The sequence below is a fragment of the Arvicanthis niloticus genome, chromosome 11 (genome assembly GCF_011762505.2).
Source record: "Arvicanthis niloticus isolate mArvNil1 chromosome 11, mArvNil1.pat.X, whole genome shotgun sequence".
Taxonomy (NCBI): domain Eukaryota; kingdom Metazoa; phylum Chordata; class Mammalia; order Rodentia; family Muridae; genus Arvicanthis; species Arvicanthis niloticus.
In genome coordinates this window covers 71,966,379-71,983,369 of record NC_047668.1, presented here as the reverse complement: position 1 = coordinate 71,983,369, position 16,991 = coordinate 71,966,379, and the positions used below count along the sequence as shown (strand labels likewise).

The following is a 16,991-nucleotide window of genomic DNA, read 5'->3' as shown; positions in this document are numbered from 1 at the left end:
TATTAGTTCTGAGGATCTCAGCATTAGGAAGGTTGAGAACCATTGTCCTAGATTCTGTTTGTTGGTTGTGAGCTGCTGTGTGGGTGATGGGACTTGAACCTTTTGAAAAACAGCCAGTGTTCTTAACTGCTGAGCCATCTGTCTAGTCCCCTACATTTTATTCTGGATTCTCCAAATCCCACTCGTTCTGCCTTCTGTATCTGCATTTGCTCATCCATGAAATGGGGACATTAGTATTGTTCCCCACACATTTGTTATAAGGATCAAGTGACTGAATACACTGAAGCGGGAACCCCAAATGCTATTGAACAAAGTTGTGACCCCCATCTTATGAAGTTGCTTGCACCTCGAATGGGAGAAGAAAACCGATACCAATTTCTCTTCAAAACATGAGTGATGAGCTTTACAGCAGCTGAAGTCAGAACCCCTCAGTCCCTGGCCACTCCCTGGAAAAGTAGGAGATGGTTGGAATACAAAGACAGGAACCACAGGAGCCACAGATGGGGTCCCCACACACCCCAGCACAATCTGGCAGCTTTCCTCTCTAATGTACTCTCTGGGGCACCGAGTAACACACTGTCTCTGTCTATCTGTCTGTCTCTTCTTGAGACAGGGTCTTCCTCTATAGCATGGCTGGCCTAGAACTCAGAATCATCTCTGTCTTTTTAGTGCTTGGATTAAAGTCATTACCCACCATTCCTGGGGATATTTATATGCATCTATTTTTATGCAAATATATAACATATATATTTATAGACATACATTTATTTATAATACATGTATATGTGTTTTATTATGTGCATGCGTGTGCATATGTGTGCAACTACATGCATATACATCTGATGACAACTTTCTGGAGTTGGTTCTTGCCTTCTGCCTTGTTGAGGCTGAGTCGCTTGTTTCTGCTGCTCTGTAGTCTGGGCTGTTGGCCCATGAGCTTCTGGCTGCTCCTCCTGTCTTCGCCTCTCATCTCACTTTAGGAAAGCTGGGATTGTAGGTGTGTGCACCTGCATCCAGCTTTTTACATGGGTTCTGGGGCTCAAACTGAAGGCATCATGCTTGGGTACTCAAACTTTTACATGATGAGACATCTCTGGGGCTATTGTTTATTTATTTATTTATACTAGGTCTCTGGTAGTCAAGGCTGATCGTGAACACCTCCTGATCCTCCTACCTCAACCTCTCAAGTGTTGGGATTACCGATGTAAGTCAGGACACCTAGCTACCAGTGTGTTTTTAAAATGAACCAAATAGCCTCAGACCCCTGGCCATGCTTAACAACTAACCACAGGGGAATTCTGCCTGGCAACCTGCTGGAGAGAATCCATTTCTCCTCTTTCCCTCCTCCCAGTTATTGTTTGCTAAACTTTTAATTTTTCTTTTAAAATATATAAATAAAAAAATCAATAAAATTTAAATGTTTAAAGTCTTGTTATAAATAAATTCCATTTGCAGAGTTACTTTAGGAAAAGAAAAGGCTAGCCATCCTAGAATTCCTGCACCACCGACTCCTGCCCTCATGAAACTATTTGCAAAAGCAATTGTATTCAGCTGCGTACTCCTTCTATGATGGCTGGACTCCACAGACAAGCATAGCCCTCCCTCACAGAATAGGAGAGGTGGTTACAAAACCCCAAACACTTGCTGATGTACTCTTTGAAACAAACAAACAAACAAACAAACAAAAAACCCAACACAACCCCCACAAACTATAGTTTGTTCGGAAGGGAGTGGGTGGGTGCCCCACTCACAACTGCCCAGTGGCTTCTGCTCCCACAGAAGTAGGAATCATGTTCCTTGTCTTTCACTACTAGTTGCTGAGGAGATTTCCCACAGTTATTTTCAAAATACTTTCACCACTGACTACATTTTAAGAGAACGTGAGGAGTGTAAAGTGAGGTTCTTGGGTCTGAGGGCCCAGACTTTGAGGGTCAGTCTTCTCCATGGACTTGACCTGGTGCCTCTGAGCATATCTCTAGGGCGTTTCTCTAGAGAATCTTAACTGATGAGAGGAGGACCCACCCTGAATGCTGGTGGCACCCTCCCTCATGCTGATGCCCTGGACTAAATAAAAAGTGGGCAAGGAGGGAGGCAGCTGAGGACATCCTCTGTCCTTGCCACCCTGCCTTCCCAGCCATGGGGTCTGCCTCTTCTCCATCTGTGAGCTCAGGCCTTCCCAGCCACAGGTCTGCCTCCTCTCTACCTGTGAGCTCAACAGACCTTTTCTTTCTTTAGGTATTTTGTCACAACAGTGAGAAAGGCCATCCTAGACACTAGGATGACTAAGATAACCCTAAAGCAATAGTTGATGAATTTTCCTAAAAGGCCAGATACTAAACACTTAGAGCCACGTGGTTTAATACCACTCCTCGGTTGTAGCACAAAGGCACCATGGACACTCTGTGACTGGGTGACCCTGGATAGCACACCCATAAAACTTTATTAATAGATTTTGACATCAGAGCCTCCCAGTCTTCACACCTGGATAAGTCGTTGATTCGAGGAGGGAATTCGCAGTCTCCAGAATGTGATACAGCAGCAGAGCTGTGTTCTGTGTAATGATGAATTTAGATTTTCCTGTTGAGAATGTACCATGGTAGGCTCTCCAGGGGGTGGTACTCTGGCTCAGAGTTGGGGTTCCATGGTAGAACACTTGTCTAGCATGCGAGAGTCTGGGTTCATCCTCAGTACTTCAATGACCATCACTGACTGAAGCAGTCCCTTATAAAAAGCTGACGTTCATGGTACCACAACTCTCTGCAAATAACACATGTTCAGGGACAAGCCCTGAGAAAGTTTTCAGGACTGGAAATGCCCCATTGTTTAAGACCTTCAGAACACAGGAGTGAGTCCCCAGCAAGAGAACACCTCAAGCTTCGGTCACTGTGGTATGTATGCTCTCCAGAAGAGGCTGTAATAACAAGGGACCTCTTCCTGCTCAGAGACCACATGTCAGAGGCTCTTTACAAATGGACCTTTAAGGACAAAAGAGCCAACTGTCTGAGACATCAGCTCCAGGCACACTTTCTCCCTATTCTTGGGAAAGAGGCTTTGTGAGCCCACGACCCACTGCCTGTCTGGCTCCATATATGAGAACTCTTTGGCTGGAGCCATTTGACTATAAAATCCAGCAACAGAGACTAAAGCTGAAATCTCAGCTAAGAGTCACCTTGGTGCCATTTGAATCCACATTGTCCTATAATGTACATGGACACAACTAGGTCCAGAGTTCACCAATGGCCTAGAAGTGTCTCTAACCATACTATGACTAAGCTAAAGCTGGCAGTACCCAGAGCAAGGAGGCCTGCTATACCTCTGTCATCTGCCATGCCCAGCCCAGGCCTCCCACACAAACTTCTTTTTGTTTGAATGAACTCTGCAGGGCCTAGCAGAGAGCACAATACTCTTTTTTTCCTGGTTGGAGGCTCAACAGCTCTTTAACAGCAGAACTGAGGGCAGGAGAGGGTTAACCCCTTGTCACAGTGTGGAATACTAGCCCTGAAAGCTGCTGCAAAGGGGCCTTTGCTCTTGCTTGGGGGTCCATCCCTAAAGCCACTGACTCGGTCTTACACCTCCGCCTCCCTTTCTCCATGCCTGGAAAGAACTCCTCTTTCCTGGCACTTGAAACTGATATCTTAGCTAACTAGTGGCTGTCTTTCATAGCCTGGAGCTCCATATGGGTATCTGCCTAGTGTTCATCTCTGCCTGTTCATGGTACCTGGGATACCCTCAGTTTCTTCTTGGAATAAGTTATAAAGCTCAGAGCTACAGGCCTGACTAGATACAGATCCCAGAAGGGACACTTTAGATGCCGGACACAATGTCTGCACCCACTCATGGAGGAAAACCCTGCCATCTCCTGTGAAGATGGGAACCAGGCTTGTAGGCATTAAACGACTTGCCCACGGTGCCCTCAGCCAATCAGCAATCAGTGAGTCAGGACTTGTGTTCAGTTTGTTTTGCCTCAGGCTGGGTCCCCTGGCTTGTGCCATCCTGCCTCCTGTTGATCTCCGTCAGGAGGCACAGATGTGGTGATTGATGTACTGGGTAGAAGAACTCTACCCAGCCAAAGCTTCTAGCTCTACGATTTCTGCCAGCTCTGTGTGGCTGAATTACAAAGAAAATGCATTCACCTCGCATTGCTCAGTTCATCAGCCTCCATGACTACTAAGATCTAGGTGTTGGGGCTAGAAAGAAAGCTTAGTGATTAAGAGAAGTTAATGCTCTTGCAGAAGACCTGGGTTTGGTTCTTGGCACCCACATGACAGTTCACAAACATCTGAAACTCCTGTTCCATGGGGTCCGACACCTCTTACGGCCCCTGTGAGCTCTTGCATGCATGCAGTGTTCGTACATACAGCTAAGCATGTATGCATGCTTGCACGGGTGAGTGCATGCGTGTGTATGTGTGCATGCGTGTGCCTGTGTGCATATACCAACTAAAATAAACATTTAAAAAAAAGATTTCAGGATCATTTTTTATACTTTATGGGTGTAGCATGACCTAGTCCATAGCCCTTAGGAATTTGGGGTTCTCTTTATGTATGCCGTAAGTATGTATCATTTCATGCTACCACTCCAAGATTCAGCAAGCTGTACTTTACATGTACTTCCTGTGATGTGTTCTGTATTGTATTCAGATGTCTATCCTATTCTTTTCTACCCCACTGTAACCTCTGACTTTGAGGTCCTTTTCCCCACTGGACTGATTTGACAGCCTACTTCTGAGTGGACCCTGAAGTGCAACAAGAAAGTCCTGGGGGCCCAAGGGACTGAGCATGATGTGGAAAGTAAAGGGATGAAATCCCTAGGAGGGGATATCTCCCCACCTGCTGCAGCATCTTGGGCCAAGGCCACTGAGCAGGGTACTGCGGTGAGCAAGCTGTACCTGGCTGAGCATGCAGCAGTAACACCTGCGCCTGTGCCTCCAGCTGGAAACAGGCAGCATACCCTGGCACACGAACTCACTCTGATGCTAACTGTGGTGACCGTTGCCACTCACTGTGGACATTTAGATGCAGTACCATTGCTAAGAGTTTTCAAGAGGGGAACTTTGCAGTCTGGTCCTGGCAAAGCCCAGGATTCTCCACTCACCAGCCTCCCCCTTTTGCCTTATTTATGAAAATGAGCCAGATAGAGATCAGTTCTCTTGGCCTAGGATTTATTACAGTGCTGCCTGTTGGCTTTGAAACAGGAATGCTAAACATTCAAATATGTGCCTCTCACATCAAGGTGAGGTCACCTTTCTCTCCCCATTCAACAACAATGTCAGGTTTCCTAATATAGGAAGTAATTACCCTAAATGTCCAGGCATAGACTGGCATGGGTCTTGGGCCATAAAACGTGGGAAGAGAATTTAGAGATGAACTTGAGAGAGAAATACTATCTGGATGAGTGAGCACTGCAGAGATCTTGAAGGTCTACAGCGTGCATTCGCTCATCCCCAAGTTGACCAAATACCTGCTGTATATCAGGAGGCATCCTAAGTAGCCGGTGGGGCCAGGGGTGGGGGAACATACCTCTGATCAAAGCAATAGAACTCCCTAAGCAGAAGTAATGGTTGACCTTGGCTCAGAGGTCTAAGGCGGCACACTGGAACTTTGTCACTACATCAATGCATGATTGGAATTTTCTATAATTAAAATGTTAAAAAACCGGAACCCTACTTTCAAAGGCGTGGTGCCGAGTAAAAGACACGACACAAATAAACAACAGACACACTGTGTGGCTCCGTTTATGTAAAGCTCGAGAAAACAAATAGAAATGGCAGATGCAAGAGAAGCTTAAACACCAGGGAGATGGAGACTGCTCAGTCGGTCAAGTGTTTCCGGACCAAACTCCATCCCTGTAACCATGCAATGTACAGGCATACTGGGAAGCCAAGCAGTGGGAAGGAAAAGGTGGGCAGATGCCACCGACTCATTAGACAACTGGCCTAGTCTAATCTGAGAGCTCCAGGTCAACGAAAAACCCTTGTATCAAAAACCAAGGTGGACAGTGACTGAGTAATGACCCTGAATGTCATTTCTGGCTCCACACACACAAACTTGGGCACTGTGCATATACACACCCCCCCATCACCATACATGAACACACATTCAAAAAGAAAAGGGTAGAGTCTCTTTTAGAAAAAGTGAATCGAGGTTGTTTGGAGCTAAGAGAACCAGGGAATTTCTGGAGAAGGTGTTCCTTGTACTTATTGTGCAGGCAGATATGTGGGTATAGGATTTTAACTCATCAAAATGTTTTGTGAGAAATTTTAGAACCTTACAGATTCCTTCCCTCAGGAAACTTGTTGACATGGGGGGCTAGAAGGAACCTTAAGGACTAACAACCCTGCCTCATCTGGACTCACATGCTAAATAACATTCTGTGCTCCATGGAAACCCTTCAAGGTGGAGTATGTCTCAGAAATAAGACTCTAGAAAATCACCAGTGCAAGAAGACGGCTTGCATGCCTGTGATCAAGCCCCTTCACTGTGAAAAGATAAGTGTTGACGTGAAGCCATCATAGACGACAAACCTGATGTGCATCTGTCAAACCCAAGAGTTCTAGTCATAGTTGAACATTACTTTTAGATTGCATCCAAGTCCGCTACGTGCTCCTTACCTATTCCTGGTATAAACAACAGGAAGATTCTGGGGGCTTCTTTCTGCCATGACTGATGACTCCATGGAGATTCAAGGCCTGAACTTTGAGGATGATGCAGCAGGGGACCCCATGAGCATGCACAGCATGCTCACACACCTGTACTCTGCAAAGAGCAAATGTAGGCTGGAGGCCTAAAAAGACTGAGTTCCTCCTTGGGGAGGGCCAAGATCATTTCTGATTTTCCTTGGCCACACCTGAACCAGCCTCTGAGCACTGTCCCTGCACTCCTAGCTGCTGGACAACCCTTCAGAGCTATCTGGAAGACAATGGCGGACAGGAGGATATTGCTTCTTTAGCAAGGTGGCTCTGTCTGTAAGATGGAGGGTAGGACATGACCTAACAAGACTCCTGGGATGGTGCATGAGGACCTGGATTCCAGCCTTTCTGGTGAGAGCCTTTTTCACTCTGTCTGTCTCCCTGTCCTGTAACTTTGAAAGGCAAAACTTACAACATCTCTCATTGGTCCTATCAATGAATGCCTGGATTCTGTAAACACTATTATCATTTTCATATTTCAATTTTGTCTTTTTGTACATTCTAACTCTGCCTAGGTACTCTGGTAGAGTGTTGGTAGGAAGAGGTGCGCTTTGCTGTTGCCAGGCAACAGTAAATCCTCCAGAACTGTAGAAAGAGGACCAGACACAGGTTCCATAAATCCTATTGATTAGAAGTGGTCTGAAACCATTTTTTTCTCAGTTGCTTCTCTCTCCTTAACCATCACCATCTTTCTCTTCCCAGACTTGGCTTCTTCGGGAAGCTGGCCCTGATTTCCCCTGCTTCTCTTCCTTTCCATCACCTTTAGTGTCACAGATCATCCCATGCTCCCAACAAGTAGGTGTGAGGTGTGTGTATATGTTCAAATATTGATGGAGCAAGGAGGAAATTAAGTTCAATAAATACTATGTCAATGAACCCATGAAGGCCAGTAAGCCACAATGGAAAATTCATGAGCCTAAAGAAATGCCCAATCAAATCCAGAACAGTCTAGTCAGGCTCATATACTTTCCCAGGGTACTTAAGAGATTGGGGGGTGGGGTAGGGAGGGGACTAACACCATAACCCACAGGAATACTCCTGCAACCAGAATTCTCAGATGGCAAAATGGCTTGTCTGGGTTTTACCACTATAACTGTCTGGCTAAGAGACACCTGGACATCTGTGCCCTGGATGATATCTATTGGTGACAGGGGCTACATCAACGCTAGGGTACTGAAAGCCATACAGCTGCATTCATCCAAAACACTACTGAGATGAACAGTAGTGAGCACACGTAGTGATTATACAGCCAGCAAAAAGAGGTGACTTGGGCCAGATGTGGTGGTGCATGGCTATAACCCCAGCACTTGGAGGTTTAAGGAGGGGGATTGGGAATTTAAGACAGCCTGGGCTACATAGCTAATTCCAGCCTAGTCTTTTTTTTTTTTTTTTTTTTACTATTTATTTATTATATGTAAGTACACTGTTGCTGTCTCCAGACACCCCATAAGAGGGTATCAGATCTCATTACAGATGGTTGTGAGCCACCATGTGGTTGCTGGGATTTGAACTCATGACCTCCGGAAGAGCAGTCAGTGCTCTTAACCACTGAGCCATCTTCTCACCAGCCCCTCCAGCCTAGTCTCTAGACTACATAGCTAGTAGTCTCTAGTCTCTACATACCTTCCTATTCTGAAAACAAAGTGGTCATACTATGAAGGAACCTTTCGCACTATCATAAGGGACAAAAACTTGAGAATTCCCCCATCTGGTGAGCCACCCTCTATAGTACCAATGACTGCACCAGACTTAAGCCCAGCAGGCTCTGCAGAACTCCTGAGAGGCATGTCTTCCCAGGCTTCAGCTGGTTTCTGCCCTGAGTGGTACCGCCACCCAGTAATCTGAACTTTCTTGACCTCTGAGATATGGCAGGGTGAATCTAGACCAGCCTTCCCCAGTCTTAGGCTCCTGGTCTTCTTCACTATCCTTTTTGCTAGGTAGCAGACAGACACAGTGCTCATTATTCTAAGACCCCATAGGCCAGAGTGGTTAGACCATGGTTATGTCTGATTTCAAAGCCCAGCCTCCAAACATCATATGTGTCCCTGTAATACTTAACTGCTTGGTTCCTGGAGCCTTGTTGAGAGAGGAAGAGAGCCTTCAGACCATGGGAAGGAGTCATGAAGGGAGAGAAGGGAACTAACTTCCCCAAGAAGCCAGGGGGCATGCAAAGTGTCTTAGGCTTCCTACTGGTCATATTTTCAATCCTATGAGAGAACTATTGTCACTCCATGTTACAGATCAGGTCAGAGGGTCAGGGAGAAGTGACTTCTCATGATCACAAGGCTATCCTGTGACAGGACTCACAGTCTCTCTGTGATCAAAGTCAGTCTCTTGTGCACGCCCAGTCCCATGTGATCACTTGAGCAAACTACCAAAAACAGGTATACGGACTTTCTCCATGGCCTCTAGACCTGAGCCAGAGTCCCCACGGCTCTTTTCAAGAGTCAATACCCACTTAGATGCTAAGAGATCTCACTCTGACGTGGCTTTGTCTTGAAAGTGTCTTACTGAAGGACCCAGCAAAGTCCTGGTCCTGGCCCACCAGTAGAGAAGATAATGATGGTGTCTCACTGGTCTCTGCATTATCATCCATGCTATTGGGGTCCCTGGCAGGTGGACTAGCTTTAGGGATGCCTGCCCAGCAGGGCTCCTCCTGGTGCTAAGTAAGTGAGGGTGTGAGTTCTTGAGCCCACTTCCCAGGTTTTCTCTCAGCACAGCTCAGTCATGCAGGAGCATGCAGGAGGGGCCTCCCTTGGGGTCCTGCCATGCAGCATGGATGGCTGAATGGAGACAGATCATGAGGTTGAAAGGGGCCTCTATGTCACCAGGCCTGTGGGCTCACCTACCTGGAGAGACTCCCCACTCTGGAAGCCTTACCTTACAGAGGGACATTCACACTGAAGCAAACTTGAAAAGAGAGAACACGTACACAAAGACAAGTTTACTCGGCCAGCATTTCCCTCATGGCCTTTGGCGTTCATGGAGGACAGCTAGGTCTCTGGGGAGGAGGCTCTCTCCCTCCTAATTGGCTTGCTCCCATTCCAGTGGCAAAGCCAAGGAGCCTGTGAACTCAGAGTCTAATGCTTTGGGGTACAACAAACCGAGGCCAGAAGTGAGCCAAACAACTGGCAATGGCATCCATTCCAAATACATCTCTTTCCCCTATGGCCCCCTCCCCCTCAAAGATAAGACTGCCAGGATCAGGAAAGTTCAATGAGAGATACTTGCTAGTGATTAGACAGCACCGCCATCTTGGAATGAAATCTCCAATGAGAAGAAATGTATCTGTATCGTCAGAGGCTCTGCTAGCTGATGTCAATTAGATTTTATGTCCACAGAGTTTTGGGTTTTGTGTTGAAGGAACATCATTTGCATAAAATCAGTTCAGTGTGTGGCTGCATAGAGCAGGGACAGGAGGAATGTACAGGGGCCACGAGGAGGGAGGCTGTACAAAGTGTTGCTATATTGAAGGATACATGAGAAGCAGCTCTCCATACTGAAGTAGAGCCGCTGAACACAGGCCAGCACAAAGGGGTGACAACCTAAAGGCTGGAAGCCCGGCTGCACTCCTAACATCTGGGGAATCAGAGCAGGGGTTACATAGGGAGGCGGAAGTGCCAGGGGCATTGGAATCTCAGCTTAGCAAACATGTCAGGAAGACAGTGCCTGCAGGGACAGCAGCCAGTGGAGGTATGTGATGGAAACTGACCAGAGGCCAAATTCCAGCCTCCAATCTGGACAATCTTCTGGTGATATCTTCAGAGGCGGGAGGCTTCCTGTGGAGGGGCTGGGAGCCAGGTGGAAAGCTGTTCTGATGTGGGTGTGAGCAGGCTCCAGTCTCCAGGTGAGCCAGGCATGGCAGAAGTGTGTCTGGCTGTATGATGGGTTTGGGGAGACTTAAAGAGTTCTGAAAACACAAAATACTACATTGTGGCTATTCTCAAATGCTAGGCTGGATGCTCTAACGGCTTCTGGGCTCAACAGAATGGCGTCTTCCCTGAATCCAACAGGCAGGTCACCTGCTGGGTGACTCAGCTGTCCTGGCCAGCAAGGGAAATGTGATGGCTACTAACTAGGTTTTTGAGGGACGATGGCATTCTGGTCAACAGGGCATAGCTGGAGAGCAAATGGAGCTAATTCCAAACAGAAGAAATGCAGGCTCTTTCACAAGTCCCAGACCTTGACCACGCTTCTCTTAAGGTGTTTGGTATTGGTAGGTAGGAGATTTTCTGAACCTGCCTCATTTGCCTGTTTAAATTTGTGGCCAATGTCTCTTTGAGGCTAGCAACAACCACCAGGCTGGTGCTGTTTGCTCACAGATTTTATCTTTTTTTTCCCCTCACAGTCTTTATTCCTTCATTTGGCACTAGTCTGTAAGACAGGATCCAAGAATCTCACAGTGTCCCTGGCTGATAGTGGTCCCTTGTCCTCACCGACTCTTCCTGGTGTTGAACTGGCTATCCTTCAGCTGTCAAAACCCTGCCTTACTGAGCTCCCTTATGAAGGCAAATGGCCGGTCCTCAAGTTATAAGATACCTTGAGCCAAGGAGAGCCAGTCTTACAATGGAAACTCTGACCCACGAGTAGAAGGATGACTCTGTGGCAATGTGCCACAGTAGCTCTCTCCCCAGGGACCTGTGGGTGGACTCCATTGTCTCAGGCTGCATCTGCTAAGGGAGTATAGAGCTGGCCTGCCTCTCTGCTACTGCCTGGGCTAGGCAGGCAGCCTTAAGCTGTTGGCTACATGAGGGAAGTGACTTATAAAAAAAACGCATCTACATTTCTTTCTACAGTGGGCCTTTGGGTTTGCCTCAATGATAAATGGAATGACTTTAATTTAATCCAATGTCTTCTGCCAGACTTGAGCATGCAGGCAGTACAGACTAATGGTGTTTACATATTTCAGGAAGGAGCTTTAGCTTGGGGACAGAGCTGGGACACCTTTCTGATATCAACTTTCTCTCTTTTCTCTCTCCCTTCATCTCTTTTCTTTTTATTTACAAATTTGATATTTATGAGAGAGGTCGCAGATCCCACGGATAGAAATGTGATCAAGTATTTAAACGCCTTGAAAACCTGTGCCTGGTAGCTCTGAACAAACCCACAGGATCCAGCCAAAGTATGACTAGAAACACCTCCTGCACAGTCTTCTAACTTCCTTCATACCTAATGAACTATTTTTTTTTTTTTCATTTCAGCCAAAAGAAATCAGCCCAATGAATCATATATCCTTGACGTCCAACAGAGTAGTGTCGGGCACGGTGAGGTCACGTATGTACGTAAGACACTTTCCATGGAAATGGTGAAGACAGCTTTAGGAGACTTAGATGTCAGAAGCCCTGTGTGGCCCAATCCTTTCCTTGGGACATACTCTGACTGGGAAAGAAAGCCACCAGACGCTCATGCAGGTCCGCAGTAGAGGGATGCAGTAGGGTCCTGCTTCTAGTCCTAAGTGGAAGTTTCCCAGAGGCTGAAATAAGGGAAGCCCAGTCTCTTGTGCACTGGAGTTTAGGGAAATGTGGTCCAAAACCTGATTCCAGACCCAGTGGAATGTGCCCTCCTTTTGGCTTCTGGGGACTCCTTATACCTTTACCTACAAGAACATCTACCCATCTGGCTAGGGATAACCGGAAGGGGCTATGAGCCTGCCTGAGCCAGGGTGAAACCTGCTCACTGGTGGAGTAGGACACGTGGTAGCCTGTTCCTGTTTGTTCCCCACTCTTTCAACCTTTTCTTGGTGTCTGGGTTCTGTCCCAGATCCCTGGCTCACAGTCACCTCACACTCTCCTGCATGGCCCTCCTGTCATTCTGCTCTTACTCTGTGAGTGGGATGGCCACTGACCAAGGTATGGCTCCACTTGTTAGAAAGCCTTGTTAGAGAGTGCATAGAAGCCATGCAAGACTGCTAAGAGATTGTATCCCAGACTAAAGATTGGAAACCCAGCGAGGATGTACTGGACTGATGGGGCTTTAAATGATGCTTCAGGAACTGGATTTTCTCATCACTGCTTAAATCCTGGAGTCTGCCTTGGCTTAGAGCAAATATTCCTAGGAAAGCCCCGTGGTAACCTCTTCTATCCTGTCATCTATTAGACCCCAGGGAAAGCCTAGTCTCCTGGACTCTACTCATTTAAATATCCTTTGGGAATTATCGCTCAAGTTCTCCAGCTCCTCCCTTCTAGGAGTTTCTCTGCAACACTAGCTTTCCTCATCCACACCAGTGTTTACTTCTCCTCATGGTTCCAGGGGACTTCGTTGGGCCTCACCTCCCTACTCTCTCTTGAGAGGCTGAGCCTGTATCCTTATCTAGCCTTTCTGGGTCTGACTCCCCATGAGTCTGGCTGAAAGTGGCTCATTTACCCAGAGTCTCAACATAATCTCAAGCCATTCTGTAGATGGCAATGACATGTGACTGGCCCCGGTCTCATTTGGGTTCTTGTTACTTGGGTCTGAACTTTTCTAGTTCTGCTTCTTATTACTCTAGGGATTAATTAAGTTAAACTACATGGAAATTACAGTTCAGCCCTTAGGCTTGATCCTTGTTAGGCCTTTAGTGACCTGTTTCACACATTCTGTCTGGCATTCATTCAGTTGTTCTTGTCTTTGGAGACTAGCAGTGGCCCCAGCCCCAGCACCAGCCCCAGCCCCAGCCCCAGTTCCAGCCATCAGGCAGGCTGTCACATGCAGCTAGCCTTGTCTGCCATAAAAATCAGAACCTCAACCCTTCCCTATCTACAAAACCCATAGCATGGGCTTGCCATGGAGTGAGGGGTGGGGTGGGGACGCAGAGCTGCAGTGATGTGGGCTAAAGTGGAAGTTTGCAGAGAGAAATGGACCCCAAACCCCACTTGTTCAAAGCTGTGTATCTCTCAAGAATCACACAGACCAAAGCAGAAAGCATGTAGGAATGGTGGCACGCCTTAGTGCCATGGCTTTTCTGTCTTTGTGGCTGAGGGAGGAAAGAGTCCTCTGACAGAATTCTGATCTTCTGCCAGCCTCGTAGGTCTGGAGCTCCTGTCCAAGAAACTCTTCCCTTCAGCTCCCAGGTGCCTGAAGCTAGCTGCTGAGATTCTCAGTGTGAATGTCTACCTCAGTGGGAATTAAGACGTGTGTCTCCCTGGGTTAATGTTGCCTGCTCTTCCGACACTTCCACAATAGGTTAGCCTGCAGGATATCCTGCAGGCTTTGGTTCCCCAGTTGAGCCTTGACTGTGGTCCACTGTTCAGCTTCTGAGTGCCATACCCCACTGATCTCCAGTCCTCGCCTGTGCCTGGCACTGCATATGGAGGGTAGCAGCATATGCTGTGCCTTGGAGCAGGCAGAGGGCAGGGACATATCAGAGATGGGACCATGATAGAGACCAGGACACAGGCTGTCCTCCCTGCAAGACTGTGAGTCAGCCTTTCTGCCATAGTCGCCGACTCTCCGAGCCTTACACTCTGCCGTATAAGGACCGTGACAGCACTGGGCTAGTATTCTACTTTACACGGACGCTTTCAAGGCACAACCCTATATATCTCTTGGTAAAGGAAAAAAAAAATAAAAACCTTTTATGTATCCCTATGTCATGTGAAAAACTAGCGTCATCATGACAGATTAAAATAAGTAAAGAAGGCTTGGGGAGGTAAGACTGCGGTGCTGCGGGCGTCATAGTTTTGACTGTCAATGTCCGGGGCTTCAGACTCCTGTGGACTCCCTGGTCTTTCAGCCATACCCCAGGCTGCTTGTGGCCCACACAGATTGGTACAAAAGGAGCAGCTGAGCATGGCGGGGAGGGCTGGGAGCCCACTTACAATTCTTGGCTTGAAGGGGGGCTTGACTTTCTTCTGCTCCAGCAGCGCCCAGTCAATCTCCTTGAAGAAAGGATGCTGTTTGATGGCGTCTTCCCCATTCTGCGCGGCCACACAGCCCAGGCGCTTGTGCGGGTTCTTGGTCATGAACTGTGGGGGGAAGGCACGGAAGAGTTACTGATGGAGCCTCCCAGCTGTGACTCATGAGGCAATAGCTTCCATATCATTTCCCACGTCTGCGTTTACACGCTAGAGGCCTAACTCTTGGGGTGTTCTATCCTTGAACATATGACACAGCTTGTGTCAGACAGCATTCTACACATAGTTCAGATATGGATTCATCTCCCTCGAGGTGCCATTAGTAGTTCTACTTTATAAGGGAGGAACTTAAGGCACAGAGAGGTTAGTTAGCTCTGCTAAAGATGCACAGCTAGCAAGGTACTAAGTTGAGGTTAGGACCTGACTCCTATTCTCTGATTTCCCCAGATATTCAGGTTTTTTCTGCAGAGACTGAGATCCTGGCAGTCACTCACAGCAAGGAAGGAAGGAAAGACAACTGGGCATGCAAATATATGCAAATATACAAAGGATATGCAAATAATCAGATGTCCCTCTCAAGTCTTTCTTTCCCTAACCCATCTCATGGTTTTAGTTTGAATTTGCAATTGCCACACAAAAATGCCCATGTAGGGGCAAGCAAGATGGTCCACTGGGTAAACCTGACAACTTGAGCTGGGTAAGTGGGACCCACATGGTACAGGGAGAGAAGCAAAGCCTGAAAATTGTTCTCTGACCTCCATAGATGCCACTTGGTACACACGTGCACAGGCACATGCACACATAAATATAATTTTAAAAATGCCCATGTACATTAGAGATGAAGTCATGGCAAGTGGATAGTGACAGGCTCAGTAAGTTCTGAGAATAAACGTAACTTCAACCAAATACCTGAACGCCAGAATAAACTAAAAAAAATATTTTTGATAGACACCAAAAAATAAAGGTGTTTATGTGGTGTGTGTGTGTTGGGGGAGGCTATGTGTTGTCCTTGTGTGTGTTAGAGACCAAGTATAGTGTTTTATAGGGTAAAAGGTCAGCGTCTCTAGTGACAAAGACACTTGGTGACTGTGGTGAAATTTCAAGTCTGACCTGCAGAAGAAAGCTTCTTACATGGGAAAGGGTTAGGGCTAGGGTTGGAGTCTTATAACACCTCTGGTGTCCTTAAACCCAAACCACAAGGGCATTGATCTGAAGATGCCTTGTGGTCTTCGACTCCTTCACCTACATGTCCAGAAAGTCACCCTTCTTCAGTGACTCAGATGTCCCACACTGGCCTATACTCTTTTGTTTTGCACATAGAGATGTCTCAGTTTGAGTTTTTTCCTACTTAATCTCTGGCTCAGTGATCCCCTGCAGCGCCTTACTTAGCATTCTCTAAGAAGCCAGCATTGCTGTTTCCTCCGCTGATATTTGACCTCCGTGGTTCTGGTCAACCTGAATTATAAGCTGCCTCAAGGTCACCTTCCCTTGAGCCCTGAGATGTCTTCACCCAGCACAGGCTCCATTCCCACCTCCTACCCAGCGCTTAGCAAATAGTGAAGGTTGCAAAGGAGGCCGATGGCTGCCTCTCAGGGAATTGCGCTGAGTTCAGCAGAAGCGAGATGGAGCTTGCTGTTATATAGGTTCTTCACTGCTTTATGACAGAAATGGCCTTCTCCTGATCCTGAACCACTTCACTATGGATAACTTCCTTCCGCGATGTAGTGATAAGGACAGAGTTTTAGAAAACATGGGCTACAAATATTAAGTGACAAGCTAAAGGAATTGGAGGGTTGGTTTCCAAAGAAAAGCAGAGGGTCCCTCCACCCTCCACGGGCCTTCCTACCTTCCTCTGGTAGCAGAGGAAGGATGAGCCTAGGGATGAACCCCTGCGGTAATGCCCTGGGCCAGAGGCTCTCTTCTCAGACACTAAGCAGTTACCACAGCATGACCTCTAACCCCTGAGTCTGTGCAGATCAACACTCTTCTCTGTCTCTGTCTCTCATTTATTTTTTAACTTTTAAATTATGTGTAAGTGCATATGTGAGGGAATGTGCTGGTGTGACCTCAGTGGATGTCAACTGTCCAACATGGGTGCTAGGAATCAAACTCGGGTCCTCTGTAACCACCGAGCCACCTCTCCAGCCCCAGGTGTCAACAGTTTTTGTACTTAGTGCTACCGACATTCTTTGCGTGTGGGGCTGTCGTGTGTGTTGGGATGGGGCTGTTGCATGTGCTGTAGGCTCTCTTCGGCAGCAGCTCTGGTTCATCCTCACACATCTGCACCCACCATGCTCCCTGCAACTACACCAACTCCAATATGTCCAAACATTGCTGAATATGTGTCTAGTAGAAGAATGTCAAAAAACATGGTGCTACCTGGGCTATCCAAAGAGATGGGTAGAGAGAGGGAAAAATGGGGGGAGGGGAAGAGAACACACACACACAGAGTGGGGTAGCACCTTCAGGGA

The 16,991-nt window shown here is 47.2% G+C and overlaps 1 protein-coding gene across 3 annotated transcripts in view; it reads right to left on the bottom strand.

Moving 5' to 3' along the window:
• The window catches only part of Prkce (protein kinase C epsilon), a 486,892-nt gene that overhangs the window by 10,859 nt on the left and 459,042 nt on the right, over positions 1–16,991 (bottom strand). For 2 of the 3 annotated variants that reach the window (XM_076942405.1, XM_076942408.1), the window contains one exon: positions 14,485–14,631. In XM_076942405.1, coding sequence (XP_076798520.1) covers positions 14,485–14,631 — 147 coding nt within the window. Of the gene's footprint in view, positions 1–9,568; positions 9,599–14,484; positions 14,632–16,991 lie in introns of all 3 variants that reach the window. The other variant, XM_076942406.1, reaches the window with a different exon arrangement.